We start from the raw sequence: 25,028 nt of genomic DNA on the forward strand, positions 1-25,028 counted from the left end.
GATCCTCCGGCTGAAGGCCGGAATGCTTTCTGAGTAGGTTCAGAAAAGGACAGGCAAAATGGCCAAGGGGTGGAGCAAATTCATCATCATCATCATCATTAAAATTTATATACCACCCTATACCCACAGGTCTCTTCATAAGAAAGGTTGCAGCCTTTGTGTCTTTTTCATTGAGAGAAAAGGAGAGCAAGAGGCCATGTGATGGTTTAGAAAACTCTGCATGGCAAGGAGAGAGGAAAGCTTTTATTGCTCTCTCCTAACACTGAACTTCTGGGAATCAAGTGAAATCGCGGAATGAAGACTGGCTCTTGAGGCTGAATTTGAAGATGGTGGTTCCACCGTCTGCAGAATTTGGGGCTGCAGTGTCCAAGCTGGTGTCAAGTCAGAATAACTTACACGGTGTCTGTGAGGTTGACCCTTTACTCGGTGATTGCAACTGTGAAGTTGACCCTTTGTGATCGCAGCAACTTTCCCCCCGGAGGTCTTGCCCCAAGGAGACAGATGTGAGGACTGAAGGTCTCCACCTTCCCAAAGTTTCCTAAGTTGCCTCCTCCCCCAGGTCCTTCCCAAGCAATCTGAGACTGACACCTTGCTTGTGTTTGTTCCACCCTTTTCATACCTCTCCTGGTCCTGGGAAACAAGCAGGGAGGGGAAATGGTTGCAGCAGGAGGGGGAGACACCCGTGACTCTTCACCATCTCTGCCTCTTGGCCTCCCCTCCTCTCCTGCTTCAGCTCCTGCCTCTGATTCTATACTTCTCTCTCGCACAGACTCTCCCTGCTCACTAAACCCTGTTACCCCTTCAGCTTCCGACACCTCCACCTCCACGTCTTCTTCCTCTTCTCGCTCTGACCACTCATTGTCGTCTCACCACCAACCTCCGGGCTCTGAGCCGTCTTCCCTTGGTGGTTCCTCCCACCATTCCCCTGCCTCCAACCAGTCCATGACACCCAGCCTCTTGGGTCCCTTTCTCACAACATGAGAACTCATGGGTGTCCAGTAGAACTGGGAGGTTAAGGAGAGCTAAAAGAAAGGAGTTACCATATTTTTCGCTCCATAAGACACACTTTTTTCTTCCTAAAAAGTAAGGGGAAATGCCTGTGCATCTTATGGAGTGAATGCGTGGTCCCTGGAGCCGAATTGCCCGGGGCAAAAAGCAGATCAGTTGTTGTTTTTTTTAAAAAAGAGGGAAGTGATCAGGGAGAGAGATAAGGGACGCTGCCTGGGAGGGGGGAGGTAAAGACAGCAAACTTGCAAAGGGGGGGAACAGGAAGACTAAAGCAATAAGGAGAGAAATTAGAAGAAAAGGAGGAGCAAAAAACTGCTCCAGCTAAGGAAAAGACACTAAGGCAAACAAGAGGGAAGGGAGTGTTGAAAGGAAACAGCTGATTGGTGGGATCGGAAGAGGGATAAGGGACGCTAGTGGAGGTTGCCTGGGAGGGGGGAGGTAAAAGCCCATGGATCCTCAGGATTTTTACATTGGGCCACCCCAAATTCACCATCAGATCACATAGCATGTCCATGGCTACAGCCTGCACCAAAAAAATCACATATCCGCTATTTCCTGGGGCTACAATGGTGCAAAACTGTGGTTACAAAGCACAGATCAACATGGATCCTCAGGATTTTTACATTGGGTCACCCCAAATTCACCATCAGATCACATGTCTGTGGCCACAGCATAAACCACAAAAATCATACATCCACTGTTTCATTCAGAATATTCTTTTTATTGTTTTCCTCATCTAAAAACTAGGTGCGTCTTTTGGAGTGAAAAAATACAGTAACTTGTGGAACTCACTTCCGCAGGAGGTAAGGACAGCCACCAACTTGCCATTAAAAGAGGACTGGACAAATTCACGGAAAGTAAGGCTTCTCAATGGCTTCTAGCCAGAATAACTATGTTCCAGCTGCACGGTCAGAGGAAGTAATGCGTCTGAGCGCCACTGTTTTCCGGGGAACCTTCTGAGGGTCACACGTGTGCGGTTGGAGACACAGCTTTCAAATGGATAACATAGAATTGTAGGGTTGGAAGGGACTACAAGGGTCATCTAGTCCAACCCCCTGAAATGCAGGAGTCTTTTGCCCAACGCTTGGGCATAAACCCACAACCTTGAGATTAAGAGTTTCATGCTCTGCCAGCTGAGCTATATGAGAGCCAGCTGGTTGGAGACAGAGGTGGGCAGAGCGCTGAGTATAAATGTCGCCCTTTGTACCATAGGCTGCTTCCTAATTTCAGGGGATGTTGCACCTGCTTTCCATGCAGAAGCCTCAGGTTCAGTTTCCAGATAGGGCTGGGAATGGCTTCTGTCCTGAAACCCTGGCGAGCCACTGCGAGTCAGTGTAGGACGTGCTGAGCTAGACTGAGCAACGGCTCTGACAAGTAGAAGGCAGCTCTCCTGTGTAATCTGTATGCACACACACCTCTCTCCATATTTCATCCAGGAAAGCGAAGCACTTAACAGACCACAGACAGTAAAAGGTCCAGTCAATCGTGTCAGGGTGGTCCAGTTAACTTTTCTGCCACAGGAAAGCCACATGTTGCCGCCCTGTTAAAACAGACCAGGGGATGTGATAGGACAGGGGTAGGCAACCTAAGGCCCGTGGGCCAAATGCGGCCCAATCGCCTTCTAAATCCGGCCCGTGGATGGTCCGGGAATCAGCGTGGTTTTTACATGAGTAGATTGTGTCCTTTTATTTAAAATGCATCTCTGGGTTACTTGTGGGGCCTGCCTGGTGTTTTTACATGAGTAGAATGTGTCCTTTTATTTAAAATGCATCTCTGGTTTATTTGTGGGGCATAGGAATTTGTTCATTTCCCCCCTCAAAATATAGTCTGGCCCACCACATGGTCTGAGGGACGGTGGACCGGCCCACGGCTGAAAAAGGTTGCTGACCCCTGCAATAGGATGTTCAACTGGGAGGGAACCAAATTTCAGCCTTCGTGGCTCTCCGCAGCAGCTTGAAAAGCGGCGGCGAGGCGGCAGGGGGTGTTTTGATAACATGCCTGCCAACCAGGCAAGGCGGGCCAGGAGCAGCTGTTGGCATCCCTTCCCTGGAGACAAGCCAGAAAAGCTTTTGTGGGCGGAGGCAGACATGTGTGGGGACATGCCTCACGGCCGCCAGTCCAATTGTGCAGCCGCAGGCAGGGAAGGAATCTGTAAGAGGTGAGAAAGAGGTGGGGGAGAAATAACTTTTGATTTGCATTCTGGGCTGCCCTAATCGGTGACCTAGATTACTCCAGAGCATAGCTGTCAACTTTCAGATTTGAAAATAAGGGATCCGCAGCCTCACCTGTCCCGGGGACAGTCTACGGGATATCTAAAAATCTGGGATAGCAGCAGGAAGCAGTGGGAAACCGTGCTGGAATAAGGGAATTTCCCGCAAAAAAAGGGAAGGTTGAAGCTCCAGAGAGGGCTTTCCTTGGCTGAGGACTTCCCCCCTTCAGAGAGCTTGCTTGGCAACCAGTTGCTGACTGATGCTGCATGTGAAAATACGTGCACATAAAATATGTATGCATGTGAATATTTCCAGAAATTCACCCTCCGTACACTGTCTGGAAATGGCAAGGGCTGAATTTAGGATCCTTTGCTCTAAATGAATTTATTATTATTATTATTATTATTATTATTATTGGACGTGGGTGGTGCTGTGGGTTAAACCACAGAGCCTAGGACTTGCTGATCAGAAGGTCGGCGGTTTGAATCTGATGGGGTGAGCTCCCGTTGCTTGGTCCCTGCTCCTGCCAACCTAGCAGTTCGAAAGCACGTCAAAGTGCAAGTAGATAAATAGGTACTGCTCCGGCGGGAAGGTAAACGGCATTTCCGTGCACTGCTCTGGTTCGCCAGAAGCGGCTTAGTCATGCTGGCCACATGACCCGGAAGCTGTACGCCGCCTCCCTCGGCCAGTAAATGAGACAAGCGCTGCAACCCCAGAGTCGGCCATGACTGGACCTAATGGTCAGGGGTCCCTTTACATTATTGTTGTTGTTGTTATTATTATTATTATTATATCACCCTATACATGAAGGTTCAGGGCGGTTCACAGGATGAAATCACAATATAAAAACCCAAGATTCACAATCCAGATAAAACAAAAACAACCCAATAATGCCCCCCACAGCACATTTTAAAAGGGCACCAGATGTTAATCAACCAAAGGCCTGGCTAAAGAGGAACCTAGGAAGTGGCCTCCTATAGGCTCAGACCACTGGTCCACCTTGTTCAGTATTTCCTGCTCTGGCGGCCTTGAGGCATGTCCCCACACATGTCTCCTTCCGCCCACAATAGCTTTTCTGGCTTGTCTCCAGGGAAGGGATGCCAACAGCTGCTCCTGCCCTGCAAATCTCAGTGCGGTTCACAACTTAAAATTGCAATAGAAAAACCCTATTTTGGTACAGGGAGCGGTGTTTGCAATGCTGCAGAATGGACTTTTGCAAAAGAAAAGAAACAAACCATTCGCCTTTGCGTTTTCAAAGTGAAAGGTGCTTCGCATGGCGATGCACAGGTCTGTTCCACACCTGCAGCCGATTCCTGGATCTGGAAACTCACATTTCTCTTATCCTTACCCCCCACCTCGCAGTTTTCCTCTGCAGACCTTGGAAGCACCGAGGACCAGATTTCCTCCCCCTGCTGGACTAGAGCTGCTGAGACAATCTGAGCTTATATTTCTCCTTCCCTTCCAAAGACGCCCCCCTTGCAATGTTCTGTTCCAGCAGCTGCAGACGGAGCATCTGCCGCACGTCCAAAACGTTGCTCTCAAACCCTCCGCTGCAAGCCGTGCGCCCGCACTCCCCCAGCCCCACAAAATTTAACAAATCTGCATGCAAAGGAATACGGAAGGACCAGAAAATCTGCTCATTTGGCAGATAACATATTGATTTGAAAACATATTGATTATGACGGATGGGGAAGCTTTTCCAGCCTGGGGGCCGAATTCCTTTCTGGGGAAGCTTCTGGAGGCCACATGCAATGTGGATTTGACCTTTGTACGGTGGGATGTCACCCAGAGGCATTAGTAGAATCCAAGGACATCCCAGCCAAGCAGGAAACATTCAAGGAGGGTGTGGCGCCAGATCAGCGAGGGGTGTGGCTTACAGAGAGTTCCAAGGGCCAGATAGAGAGGCCTGGGGGGCCACACCTGCCCACCTCCTGATGTTATATAACTGGGCTATATTCATGATCAGACCTGCTTAAATTAACTGACCTAAATTAGCATATAAAGATAAGTTTATACTTGCTTATAATTCATATACCACCATATTTATATCTTTATCTTTATATACAGGGTGAGTCTTTTAAAAGAGGCCCTGTGGAACATGTGCACCCTGTATCTATGGGGCCTCTTTTAAAGGACTCACCCTGTGACTCACTAACTTATTCATATACTAAGTTACTACGGTATATAAATGGAAATATAAGCGAGCTGGTATATAAATGTTTAAAATAAAATAGATAAATAGTATTGAGGACTAGTAACTTCAATTAAAAAAAATGGAAATGAAATGAGATCTTAGAAGGTTTGCACTCAGGGGGCACATTCTGGGTTGTATGCAGTTAAATTATACCCTGGAGGACACCCACTGAAATAAATACATTAATATCATTTTATATATATATGCATCCTAACCACTTCAGGCATTTTTATCAGCCTGTCTTCCTCAGAGGTTGCGTGGAGGGTTTTTGTTCGTTTGAACCCGACCCGCGTCTCTGTCCGTCTCGTGTGAACCCGCCTCTGAGGAAGAAACGCGTGTCTCTGCCTCTGGGCTCGGAGCGCGCCCCCCGCGCGCGCGCCCTCCCGGCGTGTGAGGGAGACACCTGGAGCGAGGCGCGCGCCCGACGCCTCAACCGCCGCCTCCTGACAGGCAGCGCCGTCGCTGAGGGCAACTGAGGACAAGGCACGCACGCGCAGAGGCGGGCGCGCGCGGGGGGGAGGTTTCGCTCGCGCACGCGCGCTGTCACTCTCTCCTCAGAAGCGCGCACTCTCTCTTCGGCCGCCCGCGCCCCTTAAGCGTGCCTCTCCTCAGCGCGCACGCGCGGCCCCTCACATTTTCCCGCGCGCCGCGCTTTTCATTACTATTTCATTGGGTATGTCGAGGGAGAGAGAAGACAAGCCCCGCCCACTCTCGTGGGTGGCCCCGCCCACCTCCTGGGCACCCGCCTGCCTACTTTTTTTAATTTGGGGGGGGGGTAAGCTGAGAAGCTCCGCCCACTCTCGTGGTTGGTCCCGCCCCCCGCCCGTGCGCGCCCCCTCCGTGCATTGTCGTGCGTTCGCGCTTTCTCTCCCTCATCCGCCCGCGCGTGCGTCCTGGCCTTCCCTGCGCGCGCTCCCGCCCGCCCGCCCGCCCGCCCGCGACCTATCCCACCACCAGGATAGTAGCGAAACAACCTATGGAAATAACATTGGTTGGCATCTCCCGCCCGCCTGCTTTCCCTTGGCGCCCCTGTTAGCTTGGCCGCCGTTGCCCTCCTCCGCGGCCCCTCCCTTCCCTGACGCCGCCGGGCGTGCGAGGGAGGGGGGGCGAGCGGCCCAAAATGGCGGCCGCGTCGCTCTTGGTGCGGCTGACGAGGCGCCCGGCCCGGCGCGAGCGACGACAATAGAGAGCAGGGGAAGGAGCGGCCTCCCCTCTCTGCCTCCCGCCCCCTCCTTCCTCGCCTCTCGCTGGTGCTCCTCCTCAGCCGCCGCCGCCGCCGCCGGTCTAGCATGGTGCGGGTCCGCCGCCGCTGGGCCCCCTCCGCCGCCCCGACCTGACCTCGCCTGCTCCCTCGACGCCGCCGCGCCGGGGCCCCTTCGGCCGCCAACATGGGCGAGAGGCTGGAGCTGCGGCTCAAGTCGCCCGTGGGAGCCGAGCCGGCCGTCTACCCGTGGCCCCTGCCCGTCTACGTGAGTGGTGGGGGAGGCGGGAGGCCCGGGGAGGGGAGCCCCCCTCGCGAAGGGGGCAGGGTTAGGGGGCTCGAGGGAGCGGAGGGGGGGCTCTGTCTTATCTCCTGCATTTTTATGGGGGGATTCGAGCGGCTGTTGTGTCACCTGGGGGGTTATAGGTTGTGGGGGGTTTTGTGGGGGGGGAAGGTTGCTAGTTGTGGGGAGGGGTATTTGGGGGGGTTGCCATTGGGGGGAGTCTGTTGGGGTCGGGGATTTGATGGGCTGCTGTGTCACCTGAGTTTTTCTGCTTTTCTTTTGAGAGGTTGTTGTATGCGGGGAGGGGTACGGGGGGGGTTGCCATATGGGGTATTTGGGGATTTGAGTGCATTGGGGGGCAGTTGTGCTGATGGGGTGGGGTTGCTTTATGTAGGGAGAGATTTTGGGGGGTTGTCATCTGGAGGATGTGTAAGTTCAGGGGGGGTTGCCGTAGGGGGGAGTTGGGGAGAGGGATTTTGAGGGGTTGTTATATGTGGGGAGGAGCGTTTAGGGAGTTGCCATATGGGGTATTTGGGGGATGTGCAAGTTTTTTGGGGGGTGACAAATGGAGGAGTTGGGGAGACGGATTTTGAGGGGTTGCATTGTCAGTTTGTAGGATTATGTGGGGACCAGTTGGGGAGGGAGATGGTTCCTATATTGGGAGTTCGGGAGGGAGATTTTGGGGGCTGCTATGGTATTGGGGTTATTATTTGGGGGGACTTGGAGAGGGCAGCTTAGTTGGTTATAAGGAGGAAACAAGCTTCATAGAGGCTTGTTCTATAGGGGTGGTTTCTGTATCCTCTCTGGGGGCTACAATTGGGAATGTTTTGTGGTAATAAATGGGTGTCTAGGGGTACCCCATTAGGGGGAAAATCATATGTTGTGTGGAATAATTTGCTGCCTATGTGGCTAGGGGGGTAGAGAGCAATTGGAAGTGTTAAGAAGCGGGGGGGGGGGGGAGAAGGAATGTGACAAAATTATGTCAGGAACTCCACTGTGCAAAAACATGGGGGGTGGGGGGCTATGTGAATGGGGAGCGCTTTGCCTCTTGAGTGCGTTGCATTGGGGGGGGCTGTTATATGGGGGAAGTTTGGCTGCTTGGAAATGGAACTTCCATGGGGGGAACTTCTCTGGGTGAATTTGGGTTGGGGTTATTACACAATGGGGCTATCCAGAAACTGTGTGTGTTAAGTTGGTGGTGGTGGTGGGGCCTTCCTGCCAGGGCAGGTATTATGTTGGGGGGGGGGAACGGATGTGGGATGCAACTGGATGTTTCTTAGTGAGGAAACAGAGAATGTTATGCAAAGGGCAAGGAGGTCATACATGCAGTGTTTTTCTCTGAAGGTCGCCCTTCACACCAAACGCTTCACACTCTTTATACAGACATGTGCATTAGAAATTGGTTCAACTGCCCAGAGGTACTCATCCACATGATGTCTCACTTGGACTGCATCAGCTCCTCACTCCTGCAGAACTCTGTCTCAGCATTCTACGTGTTCCCCTGTTAAAATTTGACCCCCCTTATAATGCCAGGTGGAGTGGTGAACTGTTTGCACCCCGAGGGCCATGTTACCTTCCCTGTAATCTGCCGAGGGCCACATACCAGGGGTGGGGGCAGAGGTGAAAGTAAGAGGAGCAATGGATGCAAATTTTGCCTTTTGTGCAGGACATGAGGCACACACACTGCCACACAAGCACCTTCTCTAATATTTAAACTTTCCTGTCCTCAAAACTTTTTCCTGGAGATGATCCTGATGTGAAATGAAGCCAGTCTGACTACAGGGCTCAGAGGTGTCTCCAGAATATGTTCTTTGCCACATTTGCCCTTTATCCTTGAGTGCTTTCCTCTGTTCTGTGTGCTTTTATGTCTTCCCCCAGTGTTTTGATCTTGACTTTTCCCCCTTCAGAAATCCTCCACAAGGAAACCTCTTCCATTTGAATCTCCTGCGCAGAACAGCTTCTCTGGGGCTGAACACACACCACCCTCCCCTTTTCTGCTTCTCAACTCCTGACAAACTGATCTCTACTTCCTTGCACCCACTTGCTGTCATCCCTTCCCCTTCCGGGCTTGCCTTCCACACACAGCTTAGTACATCTTCCTGTGCGTGCTCCGTGCTTCCTGACTTGCTTGCAGTTTGCCAGGGACATCTAGCTTAGATGGCTTTTAAGTGGAAAATTAGACACGTTTCTGGAGGGAAACGCATCTTGGCTGCTAGTCATTATGCTTACCATGGACTGACTCTGTAAACATGTGAGGGTTTCATATCTCTGCACTTCAGTTGTAGGGGAGCAGTGATGAGATACGGCTTGTGTGGCGCCTTCCTTGCCTGGTTCTGGCATGAAAGCTTCCCCCTTTCTCCCATGCTTTTGGCCCTCAAGATTTAAAGTATTTGTGGCCTCCTTTGCTGAGACAGCATCTCCTGCTAGACCTGCCTTTCATTTCTATAGGTGTGTGTGTGTGTGTGTGTGTGTGTGTGTGTGTGTTGCAATTGGCTTCAGTGTTTCTGTTAGGTTTGTAAGTTTGAGTCATTTGAGTAAAGTTGCTGATAAATACATAATACACCAGGGCTGGGGAACCTTGAGATGTCCCCCACCCCACCCCCTGGTAAAATTGACATTCATTGTCCCAACTGCTTTTATCTCTGCCCACCACTGGCAGGAGGAGGAGGGATGGCTGGGCAGTTGCCCAAGAGATAAAGAGATCCTCCTGCTGCCGCCACCTCTAGTGTAAATAGAAACTCCTCCCTGCCCTTTATCATCTTTGATAAGATATTTTTGTGTGTGTAGATTGTTTGGAAATCTGTCCCCTGCTTCTCATTAACGCCTCCCGTTTGCGGTCAGATGCTATCCTGGTGTGGTGTGTTCATTACTTAAGTGTAACCAAAACATTTATTATTATTATTTTGCACCCAGTAATCTCCTTGCTTTAACCTCCCAAATCCTCAGTTGACCCACTGAATGCAACTGTCACTGGCCTTGCTCTCTCTGTCCTGACCCCATTGCTCAGGACACAGAGCTGTTGCCTGCTTGGTCCTTTGCCAACCTTTTCTGTTCAGCTCTCCCCACCCTATCTTGCTCCCCCACATACACACTCTTTTGAGTCCCAGACATTCTTTGCATCCCAGGCCAGCCATTTCAAAATAATCCTACTTTTCCTGTTTGTGGATGACTCACCCACTTGCAGATACTCCTCTAGGTCCACACCCCAAACATCCTTCTTGCCTCCTGTTCCTGCCTTTGACACTTCCACACCTCGCAATCCTTTGCCTGCTGTAATGTGTGCTCTTGGAGAGGCGTGTTTCATCTGTTTCCCAAGAGCATTAAATTATTACGGGATAATTAAGGGTTTCCCCTTCCAGACTTCTTCTTCGTCCAAACCCAAATCCAGTGTTACACACCTCCTTTCCCCCAACATTTGGACTCAGTCACTCATTTTGGATAAGCTGCTGCAAGGAACAATTAATACTCTGTGGCTGCATGGATTGTACAAAACTGATATAAAGGATTAGGTTCCTTTTTTGTTTCTTCAGCGCTAGGTAACAGGGCCCTTCTGTTTTAGGGAGGTGATAAAGTGCAGAAAAACAAATTAATAGAATTAATTAGCTGTGTTTTCTGGAGTGGCTTTGGACTGAGAGATGAATAATAGAATTGTAGAGTTGGAAAGGGATCACAAGGGTCATCTAGTCCAACCCCCTGCAATACAGGAATCTTTTTGCCCAGTGAGGGGCTCAAACCCACAACCCTGAGATTAAGAGTCTCCTGCTCTACTGACTGGGCTATCCCACAGGATATATGGAAATGCTTGCAACTTTCTCATGATGTTGTTGTTGAATAAAAAGCAACCCTAAGGTCATTTTCTACCTGTGGGTTTTCCACTGGTTGGAAGAAGATGTGCAGTGGGGACGAGGAGCGAAATGAGGGACGCAGACTTAAGTAAAGAATGTTCTTCAGTTCCTGTTCCTTCATGGAAGAGACATGCCTGCAAATTTCTCCCCGCTGTGATCCATGTTTGGTTATTTTGGAGCCCGCTGGCGATGACGCCTCATTTCATTTTTGCAATGGTGCGTCTGTGTAGCATTCTAAACATCTCACGAATGTGGCTGCCCCCTCCCTCCCTCTTATGAATAATAGTGTTTGGGGAGGATCTAACCCCAGAGAAATAACATTTTTGGAAGTATAATATGGTGGGCGTGAAAGAGAGAACCGCTTCTCAAAAGGCTGCTGTGCTCAGCATCTCAGCTGGGTCAGAGGACTTGCATTCTCTTGCCAGAGAATGGGCCTCTTCTTCTTCTTCCTCCTCCTCCTCCTCTTCCTCCTCCTTCTAGCTGGCATGGAGCTTATTTGAGTACCGTATTTCTGTGGCCTTCGGCATTTCCGTCAGCTGTGTTTCCATGCCTTTCAGCGGTTAAAATGAGGCAGGGTCCCACATGCCTTGTGGAGACTCGAGTGGCTGTAAGAGATCCGCACTGCACAGGTCAGCTGTTAAGTGTGTGAGTGGTTGAGGAATGACAGTTTGTTTGTTTTTAAGGAGAGAAGGGCAAGCCCCGCTGCACGCTGGTGTTAGCCTTGGCTTTCTGTCATCTTGGTGCTGTGGATACTCCGGTTTCCAAAACATCCTGCCCGTTTAGGAGGGCGCGCTATTTTTGATCGTCTTGTTAGGCTGTTCCCAGGGAGCAGTGCATGGTGGTTAATGTCCTCTTTCCTGTTTGGGCAGCTCTCTATGTTCGTGTGTGTTCCTAACGCTTTCACAGAAATCGAAAGTGCAGTTGCCTCTCTGCTTAGTTTCTTTTCATCACTGGGTTTTTTCAAGCTTGGTTTGCACAGTGTAATAAATCTCATTTCAAAAGGCCATCTCAGTTTGTTGACATTCCAACCTGATGCATTTTTTTAAATTGAAACTTTTATTTTAGAGCAAAATCTGGCTGTGGGGTGGAATTAAGAATCTGTAAAGCTCTTTTTGTTAAACATTTTTTTAAAGTGTGTGTAAGTCCCCTAGAACAGGCATCCCCAAACTCGGCCCTCCAGCTGTTTTGAGACTACAACTCTCATCATCCCTAGCTAACAGGACCAGTTGTCAGGGATGATGGGAATTGTAGTCCCAAAACAGCTGGAGGGCCAAGTTTGGGGATGCCTGCCCTAGAAAAATTATATAGAATAAATTTTGGGTTGTATGCAGTTAATCAGACTAGGCCCATTGGAATTAATAGGTCTAAGTTAATCATGCCCATTAATTTCAATGGGCCTTCTCTGAGTATGACTAATATTGGAAACAACCTTCTATTAATGATATTTTAAATTAATGTATAGAATAAATATTATTACCAAGGATGATATTGGGTTGTAGTACCCAATGACTCCAAGTAGATACCCTGAAATAAATGGGCATGCCTAATTTAGGCCCATAAATTCCATTGTGTCTGCTCCGAGTATAACTTAATTGGAGACACCCAACTGAAACATCCAGAACAAAGTGAAATTATGGTATGCCCTGAAAATCCACATCAAATAAACCACAGCATCTAGTGTGTATATTTCCCGTCGCCTGGAAGAGTCTCCCAGGGCATTCAGGAATCAGATCCTGCAAATCTGGGGGGTGGGACCCTTCATAGTCTGTCCCCCCAACCCTGCATGCAATCGGGTTGGCTGCCAGTCCAAACCTTACCAGGAAATGGCCTGACTGCGACAATGGGGTAGTCCCAGTCAGCATCACCACCCCGCAGCTCAGACCACCCCGCTTTCTGCATCTGTGCCAAATCTAAAGCCCTACAGTATGCATAGGTGACCTTTGAGAGAGCCCCAGGTTTCCATGGTGCCCGTCAGGTCCTGTTAAGGTGATCCCAGTATGGACCTCAAAGCACTGTTAAACTGGCCAAAATGTATAAAACATGCAATAAGTGTTGGAAATGTAAAGAAATGTAAAGAAAAATAAGGTACTTTCTATCATATGTGGTGGGAGTGTAAAAAGGTGAAAGATTTCTGGGAAATGATATACAGTGAATTGAAAAAGATGTTGAAATATACGTTCGTTAAAAAACCAGAAGCCTTTCTATTAGGAATGGTAGGAAACGAAATCAATAAGAGAGACTGTAAACTGTTTCAGTATGCAGTGACTGCCGCAAGGATACTTCTGGCCCAAAGATGGAAACAGGAAGAAATTCCAACAGTGGAAGAATGGAGAAGGAAATTGACCGAATATGCAGAATTGGACAAATTGACTGGGAAGATTCAATACCAGAAAGACCAAAAGTTTATCGAGGACTGGGGGGAATTTACAGAATATCTGAAAAACATATGTGATGCACAGACAACGCTTGTTGGTTTTGAAGAGACTCTGTGAAATAGTAAGAAATACTGCAAAAAAGAGAGTAAGAGGAAAAGGAGTGGGGAAAGGCAATATCATGTTTAGAAATGTGTCAATAAATAGAAATTTTTCGAAAGATTGACAGAGAAACTGAGGGAAGTCAAAAATTGAAGCATGAGTGTAAAATAATTTGTTGACTGTATAAAATTTGTTTGGAAAATGAATAAAAATTATTTTAAAAAACAAAAACAAACAAAGCACTGTCCTTGGGTTCTCTATCCCGCCTGTGCAACCTCCTCCACTGGTTCGAGTAGAGAGATGGGTGGATAGTAAACAAGCCGTCTCCCTGTGCTGCCTCTGTGGCCTCCAGCACCAGATACAAGTCCCAAAGTAGAAGTATTACCTGGTGGGGGCAACAGGACCATAGTGAGCCCCTCCCCTGCGTCCCAACCTCTGCTGCTCCTGCGCCAAGTACCCAGGCAGACAGAGCTGAGTCAGACTCACTCTCCCCTGCTCACCCACTCAGGTTTCAGTCATGCCGGTTTGGCCCCCTTGTCGAAGTTTCAGTCAGACCAACCCTTGTTCCACGGCCTCCGGAATCTGGCACTAGGAAGGCATTTTCCGCTTGACCTTGGTGGTGAACGCTGCTCCGTTAGACCTGCTTTCCACGGCTTGTTCCGTCCAGTCCCCTCTTAAAGCCCATTACCATATCCCGTGATGGTGTCTTCCAGGTATAAGTCATGCATTGGGCGCATGTGTGCATAAGTGCCTTCTTCTCGCCTGTCTCTGCATCTGTCGCCCTGACCTGCAGCGTTTCCCCCGCTGTGCATCCAAAGCCGTTACCGAGATGAGGGACGTTGCAGGGATTCCGCAAGGCTTTTTAGAAATCAATCCGCTTTGGACAGCGCTGTTCGCTAGCCTGCTGACATATAGTCAGCTGTAAAAAATAGATAAAAATAAAATTCTCTCCTCCCCGGGCTTAGAAGCTTTGTGGCACCAAAGGAAAGAAGGGTGCCCTTGTGGTTTCAGAGCTGAGGTCTCTGACGTCAGCAGACTGTCTCTTAGTTTCACTGCTCTGTTTCCTTTGCTGGAGGTTCAAGTAGCAAGGTGGGAATTGGTTCTGTTCGAGTGAAGCAGAGCTTTTGGGATTGTGGTATGGATGGAGTGCTGGATTTTCGGTCAGAGGAGACCTACTCAGCAATTGAGGTGTGTGTGTGTGTTGGTAGAGTATGAGACTCTTAATCGCAGGGTTGTGGGTTCGAGTCCCATTGCAGAGAACAAGATTCCTGCATCCCAGGGACTCTTGTGGTCCCTTTCAGTTCTACAGTTCTATGATTCTAGCTATTTGGGTGTTCTCAGTTGGGGGGGGTCTTTAAATAAACCAGACATTAATTTTATTTATTGTATTTATTTGGATATCACCTTTTTATCCCAAGTTGCTCAAGGGGGGGGGTGTACATTGGTGTTCTTCAACTGTGGGCCCCATGATGTTGTAGGACTGCACCTCCCATCCTCCACTTTTAGCTTAGCCAATAGTCAGGGATGATGGGATTTGTAGTCCTACAAAACCCAGGGAACCAAGGTTGAGTAACACCAGTGTCCAAGGTTTTCTTCAAGTCCTTATAATCCCCACAGCGACCCTATAAGGTACCTTAGGCCGAGAGAGGCAGGGACTGGCCCCCAAGGTCACCCTTGTGGCTGAGTGAGAGATTTGAACTCTGGTCTCTGCCAGGTCCTAGTCTGGCACCCTGACCACCACATCACAGCGGTGGCTCTTTCAGCCCTGCTTAACTCAGCAGCTCTTAAACAGAGGAGCAGAGAATCAGTCCTTGAACTTTGTCCCTGATATGTTTGCGTTCTGCCAGAAAGTTATCATTAGGGGTGTGTGCGCGTGTGCATGCTAGAATTTATCAAATGCAGACATGGGGAGGAGGGGTCATAAGTTCTGCAAGGCACACTCAGTTCCCCTTTCCAAGGCTACCCAACCAGAATACACTGAAGAAGAAAAAAAGCGCAAATGCTGGATATGCAAAATAAGGTTATGCATGCTCAGCCTATTTGCGAAATTTACTGGGGTTGCAGCATTTCAGCTTCCCCCCAATACAGAAGTTGTGGTTTTCAACGTAACACACCTTGCGTTCAGCGTGCTCTGATGTTTAACATTGGACTTACTTAGCTATATAACTGCAGTGAAATTTCAAAGAAGGAAACAGCAGCGCGCCACAACAATTTTGCTTATGAAGTGTGCATCTGCCCACCCTTGTTAAAGAGGCTCAGCCACTCCTACAAGCAGAGTTTGGGGGATACTTTATTGCACCTTTCAAGGCTCTTAGTCCATTCATCCATGAATGCCTTGTGTTGGTGGCCCCCACCTTGTTGCTGAAATTAGGCCTGAAAAGGGGTGCCTGTTGCAGCTGATAGCTTCCCCTTCCCACAAGCCAGCGTTCAAAATTTGCCAGGTTCATTTTGCTCCTGGTTATCAGCCAGGGATGCGGGTGGCGCTGTGGGTTAAACTACAGAGCCTAGGACTTGCCGATCAGAAGGTCGGCAGTTCGAATCCCCGTGATGGGGTGAGCTCCCGTTGCTCAGTCCCTGCTCCTGTCAACCTAGCAGTTCGAAAGCACGTCAAAGTGCAAGTAGATAAATAGGTGGGAAGGTAAACGGCGTTTCCGTGCGCTGCTCTGGTTCGCCAGAAGTGGCTTAGTCATGCTGGCCACATGACCCGGAAGCATGACACAGGTACGCCGGCTCCCTCGGCCAATAAAGCGAGATGGGTGCCGCAACCCCAGAGTCGGCCACGACTGGACCTAATGGTCAGGGGTCCCTTTACCTTTACCTATCAGCCACTTGCGACCAAGTGAATATGCCAGGATGGCACCTGAGGTCTCCCCCATCTGGGGATCATTGGACCTGAACTGTTTTGGAATTTAAATTAAAAGCATTTGCAGATGATTTAGTAATCACAGTAGAAGAGCCAACGACATCTCTCCCAATACTCCCAATACTTTTACAGAAAATAAAGGAATTTGGGCGGGTGGCTGGATTTAAGATAAATAAAGGGAAAACTAAGATGATAGTTAAAAATATGACTGAGTTGGAAAAAAGAGAGTTAGGAGTAATGATGTACATGGAGATTTATAAGAAAGTCAAATATCTAGGAATTTGGCTTCCAAATAAAAACCTGAATTTATATAAAGATAATTATGAGAATGGAAGACAGGAGTGCCTGGTGTGCTCTGGTCCATGGGGTCACCAAGAGTCAGACTCGACTAAACGACTAAACAACAACAATTGTGAGAAAGTGTGGATTGAGATAAAAAAGAACTTGGAAGTTTGGAATAGAATGAACCTTTCCCTTTTAGGTAGGATAGCAGCAATGATGAATGTCTTGCCAAAGATGTTGTATTTATTTCAATCAATCCCGATAATAGGCAGTGTTATATGCCCAAGAAGTTACAAAAAGATATATCAAAATTTGTCTGGAGTGAATTGTTGTCACTTGTCTTTAGTTCCCCCACTGCCCTGCTCAGAGTTGGGAAGAATATTCCTATGTTATGAATGGTCTGAGTCACCATTACGAAAAAGAGGTTGGAATAGGCCAATAGAGATGTGGACTGTCCTGGGATTGAGTGACTTTCCTTTTTTAAGCTCTCAAAATTCTCAACCTGGCTCAAGGTTGTCCTCTGAACTAGCCAGATGTTTAAATGAGAATCCATCACAGTCAGTCCATCATTTGGAAAATAAGACTTTAGAGCCATCTTGCCCCAAAAGGGCCACTAGGCATTATGTTTTGGCTCCCAGCTTATATATCTGAGTTTCTAACACCGTTTGGCTTCCAACTCCCCACCCCTAGCCTGAGATTTTCCTCCAGGTTGAATGGTTTAGAGATGGGCTCTCTGGCCTGAATAGCTCATTGGCCAGTGTTGCTTGTCATGGCTGGGGCCTGTTTAAAATTGAAACATGTCTGCGTGTTTGTACGTTTATACCCCGTGTACTTTGGGATGATAAATCTAGAACTGCTGCCTTCACAGCTGGATTTGCATAATTGCTCAGCTGCTGGTGGTGTCACGATGTTCAGAGCTCCTCGGACGTGAAAGCATGTATTCTCCCCCCCCCCTTCATATTGCTAATTAAGGCATTGGGAGGACAGAGCCTTTGGTGCCCCCTCCCACTGGCTTTCATGTAACACTGAACTGAACGTGTGACTCCCTCTTCTCCCCACCTCCCTATTTCCTGAAAGGGAACATGAAGGGTTTTTTCCTCTCTAATGAATCAACAGTGCGTAGTTCTTCTTATCTGGGTAAGATGAATCGTGCAGAGTTTGAATAATCCTCCCTAATTTCCCCGCCCCCTCAATGACTCAGAAAGTGGTTTTTCTGAAGCTGACCTCCCCTCCCCACCCTTTGCATTTGTGGCTACAGCCCTTATAACAGCAGTAGTTTTTCTTTATTTTCAACTTGCTAGGAGTCCTTTGCAAACACTCTCATTGCTCCCTCCTTACATACACACACTCACACCCAGCAAAGGTGAGCTAGGAAACAGGAGCGTAAACTCCTAGAGATCAAAAAAAGCTTTTTTGGAACAGGGAGGTCTTCATAATCATTTGAGCAGAAGGTCAGTTTTAAGCGGCATCCAAGATCTGCTGTGGTCCTCAAGAGCAGAATTGGTTCTGGAGGGTGGATGTGGCTTAGGACCGCGGGAAGTTGTCTCGCACTGAGTCAGAGACCGCTCCTCATCCTTGCTCGGTGCTGTTTACACTGACCAGCAATGGCTCTACAGCAGGGGTGCCCAAACTTTTTTCAATGAGGGCCAGATCTGATGAAGTGAACATGCATGAGGGCCGACCAAAGTTATTGACCTTTTTTTAGGATTGAAGTTCTTATCTCAGCCCTACCTGGAGATGCTGCCTCAGACCTTCTGCATTCCAAGCAAGTGCTCTCCCACTGAGCTGTGGCTTTTCCCATCTTAGAATGGCCAGAAAAGTGCCCGTGTGCTTCTCTCCCTCCCGGCCCCGTACACTCCACTTGCCCTGGGCTGACGCTGCGTGAGGGCAACAACCTCTCTGGCTCAACAGATGTTGGGTGTTAGCCTTCCCCAAACCGGCATTCTCCAGGTGTTTCGAACTACAACCAGTGTCAGAAACTCAGGTGCACAGTATAGTCCAGGCATATCCAACTCCCGAGAGACTGTGATCTCTTCCCAGTATAAAAAATCTGGCAGTGATCTATCCATTGCCATTGGAGGGGGGAGGAACGTGCGTGGGGTGGGTGGGTGGATTGCCCAGAGTTGTTGAGCTTTTTTCGGAGAGGATTGTGTGAACAATTGCACAGAGATTTTTGCTTTCCCCCTGTAACTTTTTGTACATGATAAGGATCTTGCGATCTACCAGGATCAGCCGGGGGTCTACGATCTACTGGTCGGACGTCCCTGCTATACTCCAATTGCCAAATGGCACCTTAAACCTCTGGTTGCGGTCACTGTGACGATATGTCTAGTTGTCACTCTACCCATCTGAAAAGCGATGCTGCTTTTGAAGCCTAAGGATCAAAATTGTTGCAAAATAAACAAAACAATTGCTAACGTACCGTGTGTGTGTGTGTGTGTGTGTGTGTGTGTGTGTGTGGATGTTTTATACTTTAGCAGAGCAGTTTGTAAAAGTCTTGAACGACCTGTGAATTGAACTGGAACCGAATTAGTTCCTTTTCAGGGGCAGGGGAGGAGCTGAGTCAAATTCCTTTTTTGAAATGAGTGTTCCAAGTGTGGTGTGTCGCTTTTTGGGTGGGTGTTCCTCCCCTCCAGGCAAGTGAGTGAGCAGCCTTGCTTCTTAACATTTTCATTAAAGGTTAACCACAGAGATGAGTAAGGCCCGGTGTTAATGACACCCTTCCATGTAAAACCCCACAAGAGAGCGAGCGTGGGCAGGCGTCCCAGTTGCCCTGAGTTAGTCACTCAGTGGCTCATGGTCGGCCTGGAATCAGGGGGCCATGAGGGGGAGAGCCGACTAACTCACTTTTTAATTCTGCCTTTAGATGTTTCTTAAAACTCTTGCCTGCCTAACCGTGGTTATCACCCAGATCTTGCCGGTTTGATATCATTCTGTATCTGCCCTGGCCTCTAACGGTGTTCCCAGGCACTACTGGTTTTTTACATTTGGAAATAAGAAAAGGCCTTGGCCTACTCCAGGGGTCAGCAAGGTTTAGGGTTCACTCCATTGGAGATCGCTCCGTGGGCTGGATCACGCGCGCACCCGCAATTTCTGGCATCTGCGCCTGCGCAATTTCTGGTGCCTGCGCAGACGTGATTTTTGGCGCCGCGGAAGTGAGTTGCCGTGCTGAACTGGTTTAGCTCAGCGTGCGGGGACTTGCTGAGTGGGCGGCTCAGTTCGGGGGCGGCTTGTGGGCCGGTTAAACGACCCCCGTGGGCTGCTTTGGCCCATGGGCCTTAGGTTGCTGACCCCTGGCCTACTCAGTCCCAGGGGATCCTGCCTAAATCTACATTATGTTCACCTGCAGATCCTGCTCTTGGAGATTGTACGTTCAGAGGGGGGGGGGTAGCGGCTACTCGAGACCGGGGGGTGGGGTGCCTCTTTGGTTGTGGGGCACCCAGGCAGTGTTATAAACTCAGATATATAATAAGCTAGGCGCCAAATGGCTCCTTGAGCCAGGGTTACAGTCGCCAAAATAGAATGTCTTGTTGCCCCTTTTGGGCAAGACGGCTGTAAAGTCTTAATTTCTATATGATGGGCTGAGACTGATTGATTCTCAGTTAAACATCTGGCTAATTCAGAGGACAACCCTGAGCTCGCTTAATAGCTTCGAGAACTTAAAAGAGGAAAAGTCAGCTTGATCCAGTGATAGTCTGCATATATATTGGCCTATTCCAATCTTTTTTTCTTAATGGTGACACAGACCATTCATAACATTGGGGTATTCTTCACAGCTGCGAGCAGGGCAGTGGGTTGGGGTAAGTGAAGAAACAATAATTCACTATCTCGTTGTTTACCACTCCTGCTCAGGCTGCACAGAAAAAGCATTTTGGTTCCAGAAATTCATTCCAATTTTGCAGATAATATATAACTGACAGAATTTTGCAGGATGGAGCCTTAGTGTGTGAAAACAGTCCAGTTCCAAGGATCCCCCCATGGGGGAGAGGTCATGTGCCATCCTGGCTCCCAGGCATCTTCACTTGGTCACGAGGGACCGATAGCCAGGTGCGAATTTCAAACACAGCCAGTCACTATTGGTTTTTGACTTTTCACAAGAAGAAAAGGCATTTGCCTACTCAGTCCCAGGGGATCCTGCCTGAATATAAATTAAGTTCACCTGGAGGCATCCTGCCCTGGGTATTCTACCTTCAGAAGGGAGGTGAGTGGCTGGCAACTCAAGAATGTGGGTAAGGGTGGCTTTTTGGTTGTGGGACACCCAGGCCTTGGAACACCTTCCCCAGTGAATATTGAAAGGTGCTCATGCAAGTGATCAGTGGGAGACAACTGTTCCTCCCACCTGCTGGGAGGGGAAAGAGGGTAGAGAAAGTGTGTGTTCCATCGTTCAGCCTGGAAACTGAGGTCCAGCACTGAGGGCCCTCTGGCGGTTCCCTCACTGCGAGAAGTGAGGATACAGGGAACCAGGCAGAGGGCCTTCTTGGTGGTGGCGCCCTCCCTGTAGAACACCCTCCTGTCAGATGTCAAGGAAATAAACATTTGACTTTTAGAAGACATATGAAGGCAGTCCTGCATAGAGAAGTTTGCAGTGTTTGATGTTTTACTGTGACGAATGTTTTTAATTTGTTGGTTGTTGTTGTTGTTGGAGAGGTGCGTGTGTTTGTGAGAGAAAAGAGGGGCAGCCCTGCCCACGAATGGAGTGCAATTTTCCAGCTGATTAGCCCCAAGGCCCTTGACAAAGCGAAAAAGGGACTCCACCCTGCCTTAAACTTAAAAAAAAAATATTAAAGATTTCTTAGTTTACAAAAATCCGTGCATTGTCTCTTTTTTCCAGTTGTGTTTTCTACAGATCAGTTACATTCGTTGTGAGACATTAGTGTTGCGTGCACTATTAGTTTGGGAAGAAAAGAGGGGGAAACCGTGAGGAGGGTGCATGGGGTTGTTTGCCTTACACTTTTGACGCCTGGTTATTTAAGATGTGAAATGTATGATCTAGCTGTAAGTTTGAACTGTTTCACTGTTGCTTGAGTTGTGTCATTACTATTATTTGTGTGTCTTTCGATAAATAAATACTGGGCTGTGTATTATGTCGTAAGCCACCTTGGAAACCCTGGAAGTCAGGAGATAAATATTTGGATAAATAAACGAGGTTTCCCCCTAGCGTACTAGTTAATCTGTAAGCCTGGTTTACAACCTCCTCCTTGGCTCTAAGCCAGGAGGCGGTGGCTGCACTTGGCCAAACTGCAGAGCCTGCTTTGCAAGCAGAAATGTTTTGTGTGAATGGTCGCCACTCTTACTTTGTGTGGATTTTGCTTGGCATGCAATTGTTGCGGCCTAGGCCTCCTTGCTTTTCACAGCCTTTTGTGCAATTCTCTCCTTCCCTACTTGCGTACAACAGTCATACCTTGGGTTACAGACGCTTCAGGTTGCCTTTTTTTGGGTTACGGACGTGCCGAAACCCGGAAGTACCAGAACCGGATACTTCTGGGTTTCATTGGTCGTTCATGTGCAGAAGCGCTAAATCACGCTATGCACAGAAGCACCGAATCGCAACCTGCACATGCGCACATGCGGTGCTGCAGGTTGAGAACGTGCTTCCCGCACAGATCACGTTTGCAACCTGAGCGTCCACTGTACTGGGATAGCCAATGAAGTGCCCTCTAGCAGCTGTTCCTAACAAAAATGTTAGAAACTCAGCTATGTAAGATAGGGACCAAAGGGATCCTTAAACCAAGGCTGCAGTTGCCAAAACGGAATGCCTAGTTGCCATTTTTGGGCAAGGGGGCTCTAAAGACTTACTTTTCAAATGATGGACTGACTGTGATTGATTATCTGGCTAGTTCAGAGGACAACCTTGAGCCGGGTTAAGAGCTTTGAGATCTTAAAGAAAAACAGTCACTTGATCCAGGGATGGTCCACATATATATTTGCCCATTCCGACCTCTTTTTCTTTATGCTGACTGCTCCTGCTCAGGCTGCACAGAGAAAGCATTTTGGTTCCTGAAATTCATTCTGATAGTGCAGATTGATGGATTGAATTCTACAGGAATGGGGTATTAGTGTGTGAAAACGGTCCTGATCCAAGGATCTCCAGGCATGCACCTTCAGATGGTGGAGACATCAGGCGCCATCCTGGTGCCCAGGCATCTTCACTTGGTCGCAAGTGTCTGAAATCCAGGTGCAAAATGCGCCTGGCTAATTCCAAACACTGCAGCAGCATCCGAAGGATCCACAGGTTCCCCATCTCTGCAAGAAGGAAGTTTATGGAAATGGGTCCTCTTTGGGCACAGGGAAATTCAATAGCATAGAGCTAGCCTTTTAAAATAACAGCCGCAACACATGCATCTACTAGGAAACATTACTTTTGATCACTCCCCTGGCCCAGTTTTCATTTATCCGTATTTGCAAATAATGAGGGATTTGTAGAAGCCAACGGGCCTTGGTGATCTGCCAGCCAAAGTGGGTGATCTCTCCTTCCAGACAGTTCCTGAAACCACCTTCTTTTCTTTGTTGTTGTTTCAGGACAAACACCACGATGCTGCTCACGAAATCATTGAGACAATTCGGTAGGTGCTAAGCAGCAGCCGATCTGCATTGCAACCAGATATTTTCACCCCACCCCTCCTCTGCAGCTTGTGGAAACTGGGAAACCCATCTGCCAGTAGTGATAGTGACACTGTTCTTGCTAGGATTTTCCTTTTTATATCCTTGCTCTGTAATCACAGCTTCCTGCAACATGGTGCATGTTTTACCCTGAATTAAAATGAAAACCCGGTTTTGCCTAAAACACCTGGAGGGTTGCCTTATAACCAGGTCAGGACCATACCGGGGTCCCCAGACCAGTATTAGCCAGTGTGGGGCAAGTGCCTTTCATTCCCCAACTGGGAATAAGACTATGAGGCTATATCTGTCTTGAAAAGGGCACATGCTTTCGTAAATAGTCTGAATCAAAGCCGCCATTGACATCTTTGGCTAAGTAGGAGTACAGTATGTTGCATTGTTTAGCTGGTCTGGAGAAGGGAGGTCACATGCCTGCTATTCCAAACTGACAGGGAGCTGTCATGTTTCTGCTCAGCTTTGGTATGAAGGAATTGGTTCATTTCTTTTAAAGTCGCATTTGCCTCCCCTAGAAAAGGACTGAAGGTGTTGGGCGGTCAAAGCATTTTCTGCCCTTGAGCTTTGACCAGGGTTTCCCAACTTGAGTCCTCCAGGTGATTTTGGACTACAATTCCCATCATCCCTGACCACTGGTCCTGCTGACTAGGGATGATAGGAGTTGTTTCCCAAAAACAGCTGGAGACCAAGTTTGGGAAACCCTGGCTTTTACCCTTCCCTTAAAAACCAAGTGAGATCCTACTCAGTAAAAGGTCTTGTTTAAACAAGAACCTAGCATGCTGTCTTCAACTGAGCCAGACCACTGTTCCATATCACAGCTTGGGAGAGGGACCAGTCATATCTGTTCTTTATAAATCACAGTGTGCATAGATGGAGATGCGGGTGGTGCTATGTTCTAAACCACTGACCCTCTCGGACTTGCCAATTGTAAGGTCAGCAGTTCGAATCCACACCATGGGGTGAGATCCCGTTGCTTTGTCCCAGCTCCTGCCAACCTAGCATTTCGAAAGCATACCAGTACAAATAGATAAATAGGTCCCTCTGCGGCGGGAAGGTAAACTGTGTTTCTGTGCGCTCCGGCACTTCCTGTGCCAGAAGCAGTTTAGTCATGCTGGCCACAAGACCCGAAAAACCTGTCTGCAGACAAACTCTGGCTCCCTTGGCCTGAAAACAGAGATGAGCACCGCACCCCATAGTTGAATTCAACTGGACTTCACCGTCCAGGGTTCCTTTACCTTTTATCTGCATAGATGGCAGTATACTTTATTATTGAATTTATATGCCGCCCCATACCTGCAGGCCTCAGGGTGGTTCACAAGATAAAATCAGAATATAAAACCACAAAATACACAATCAGACGAGACAGACCTAACAGTAGTAGCCACCTTTGGCCTTTTGGGCTGCCAGTGAGCCCCATACCATTTATGGCTTGGGACCAGGCTGTCTTAAAGATATTAAAAATGTCACTATGCAAAGCTTCCCTGGGGTCCTAAGATCCTCAGGTGTGCACCTCCACACTGTCCTTTGGAAGGATAATATTAAGATTTTCCTTTGGAAACGGAGGTGCAGGCCGTGCTGACCACAGGGTTGCTGTCAGGGCAAACTGGATTTGAACTGCTGGCTCTGCGTATGCTGTGATGTATTTTAAGGATTCTTGTCAACTGGGTTTGTTGTTACTGCTTTGTGTGTTGGGAGCCGCCCCAGATCCCAACTTGGGAGAAAGGCAGGATATAGAAACAAGCAAACGTGACAAAATTATCGGTGTGTTTGGGGCAGAGGTGGACTTGCCAAAAGGAGGAGGAAATGATCTACTGATTGGGGGGGTGGGCGTGGCGTTATTTGCATATTTATTTTACCTACACCCTCTTTTCCTTTCAGGTGGGTCTGCGAAGAAATTCCAGACCTGAAGCTTGCTATGGAAAACTATGTTTTAATTGACTATGATACTAAAAGGTAAGGTTAAGAGTCTCCTTACTTTTCATTACTTTCCTCCCCCATGGCTGCCCCTAGAAGTCATCGCTGGACTCACAGCGCCAGTCAGCCCCAACCAGCACGG

General features: G+C 48.5%; 1 protein-coding gene across 5 annotated transcripts in view; it reads left to right on the forward strand.

The window, feature by feature from the left end:
* Window positions 1-6,514: 6,514 nt before the first annotated feature.
* The window catches only part of DOT1L (DOT1 like histone lysine methyltransferase), a 76,020-nt gene continuing 57,506 nt past the window's right edge, over window positions 6,515-25,028 (forward strand). For 2 of the 5 annotated variants that reach the window (XM_081177577.1, XM_081177578.1), the window contains exons 1-3: window positions 6,516-6,881; window positions 22,880-22,923; window positions 24,851-24,925. In XM_081177577.1, the coding sequence (XP_081033703.1) occupies window positions 6,801-6,881; window positions 22,880-22,923; window positions 24,851-24,925 (200 nt within the window). In that variant the 5' untranslated portion in view covers window positions 6,516-6,800. Of the gene's footprint in view, window positions 6,882-22,879; window positions 22,924-24,850; window positions 24,926-25,028 lie in introns of all 5 variants that reach the window. The other 3 variants (XM_081177580.1, XM_081177581.1, XM_081177579.1) reach the window with 2 other exon arrangements.

The sequence above is a fragment of the Podarcis bocagei genome (assembly GCF_964188305.1).
Source record: "Podarcis bocagei genome assembly, chromosome: 18".
NCBI classification, from domain to species: domain Eukaryota; kingdom Metazoa; phylum Chordata; class Lepidosauria; order Squamata; family Lacertidae; genus Podarcis; species Podarcis bocagei.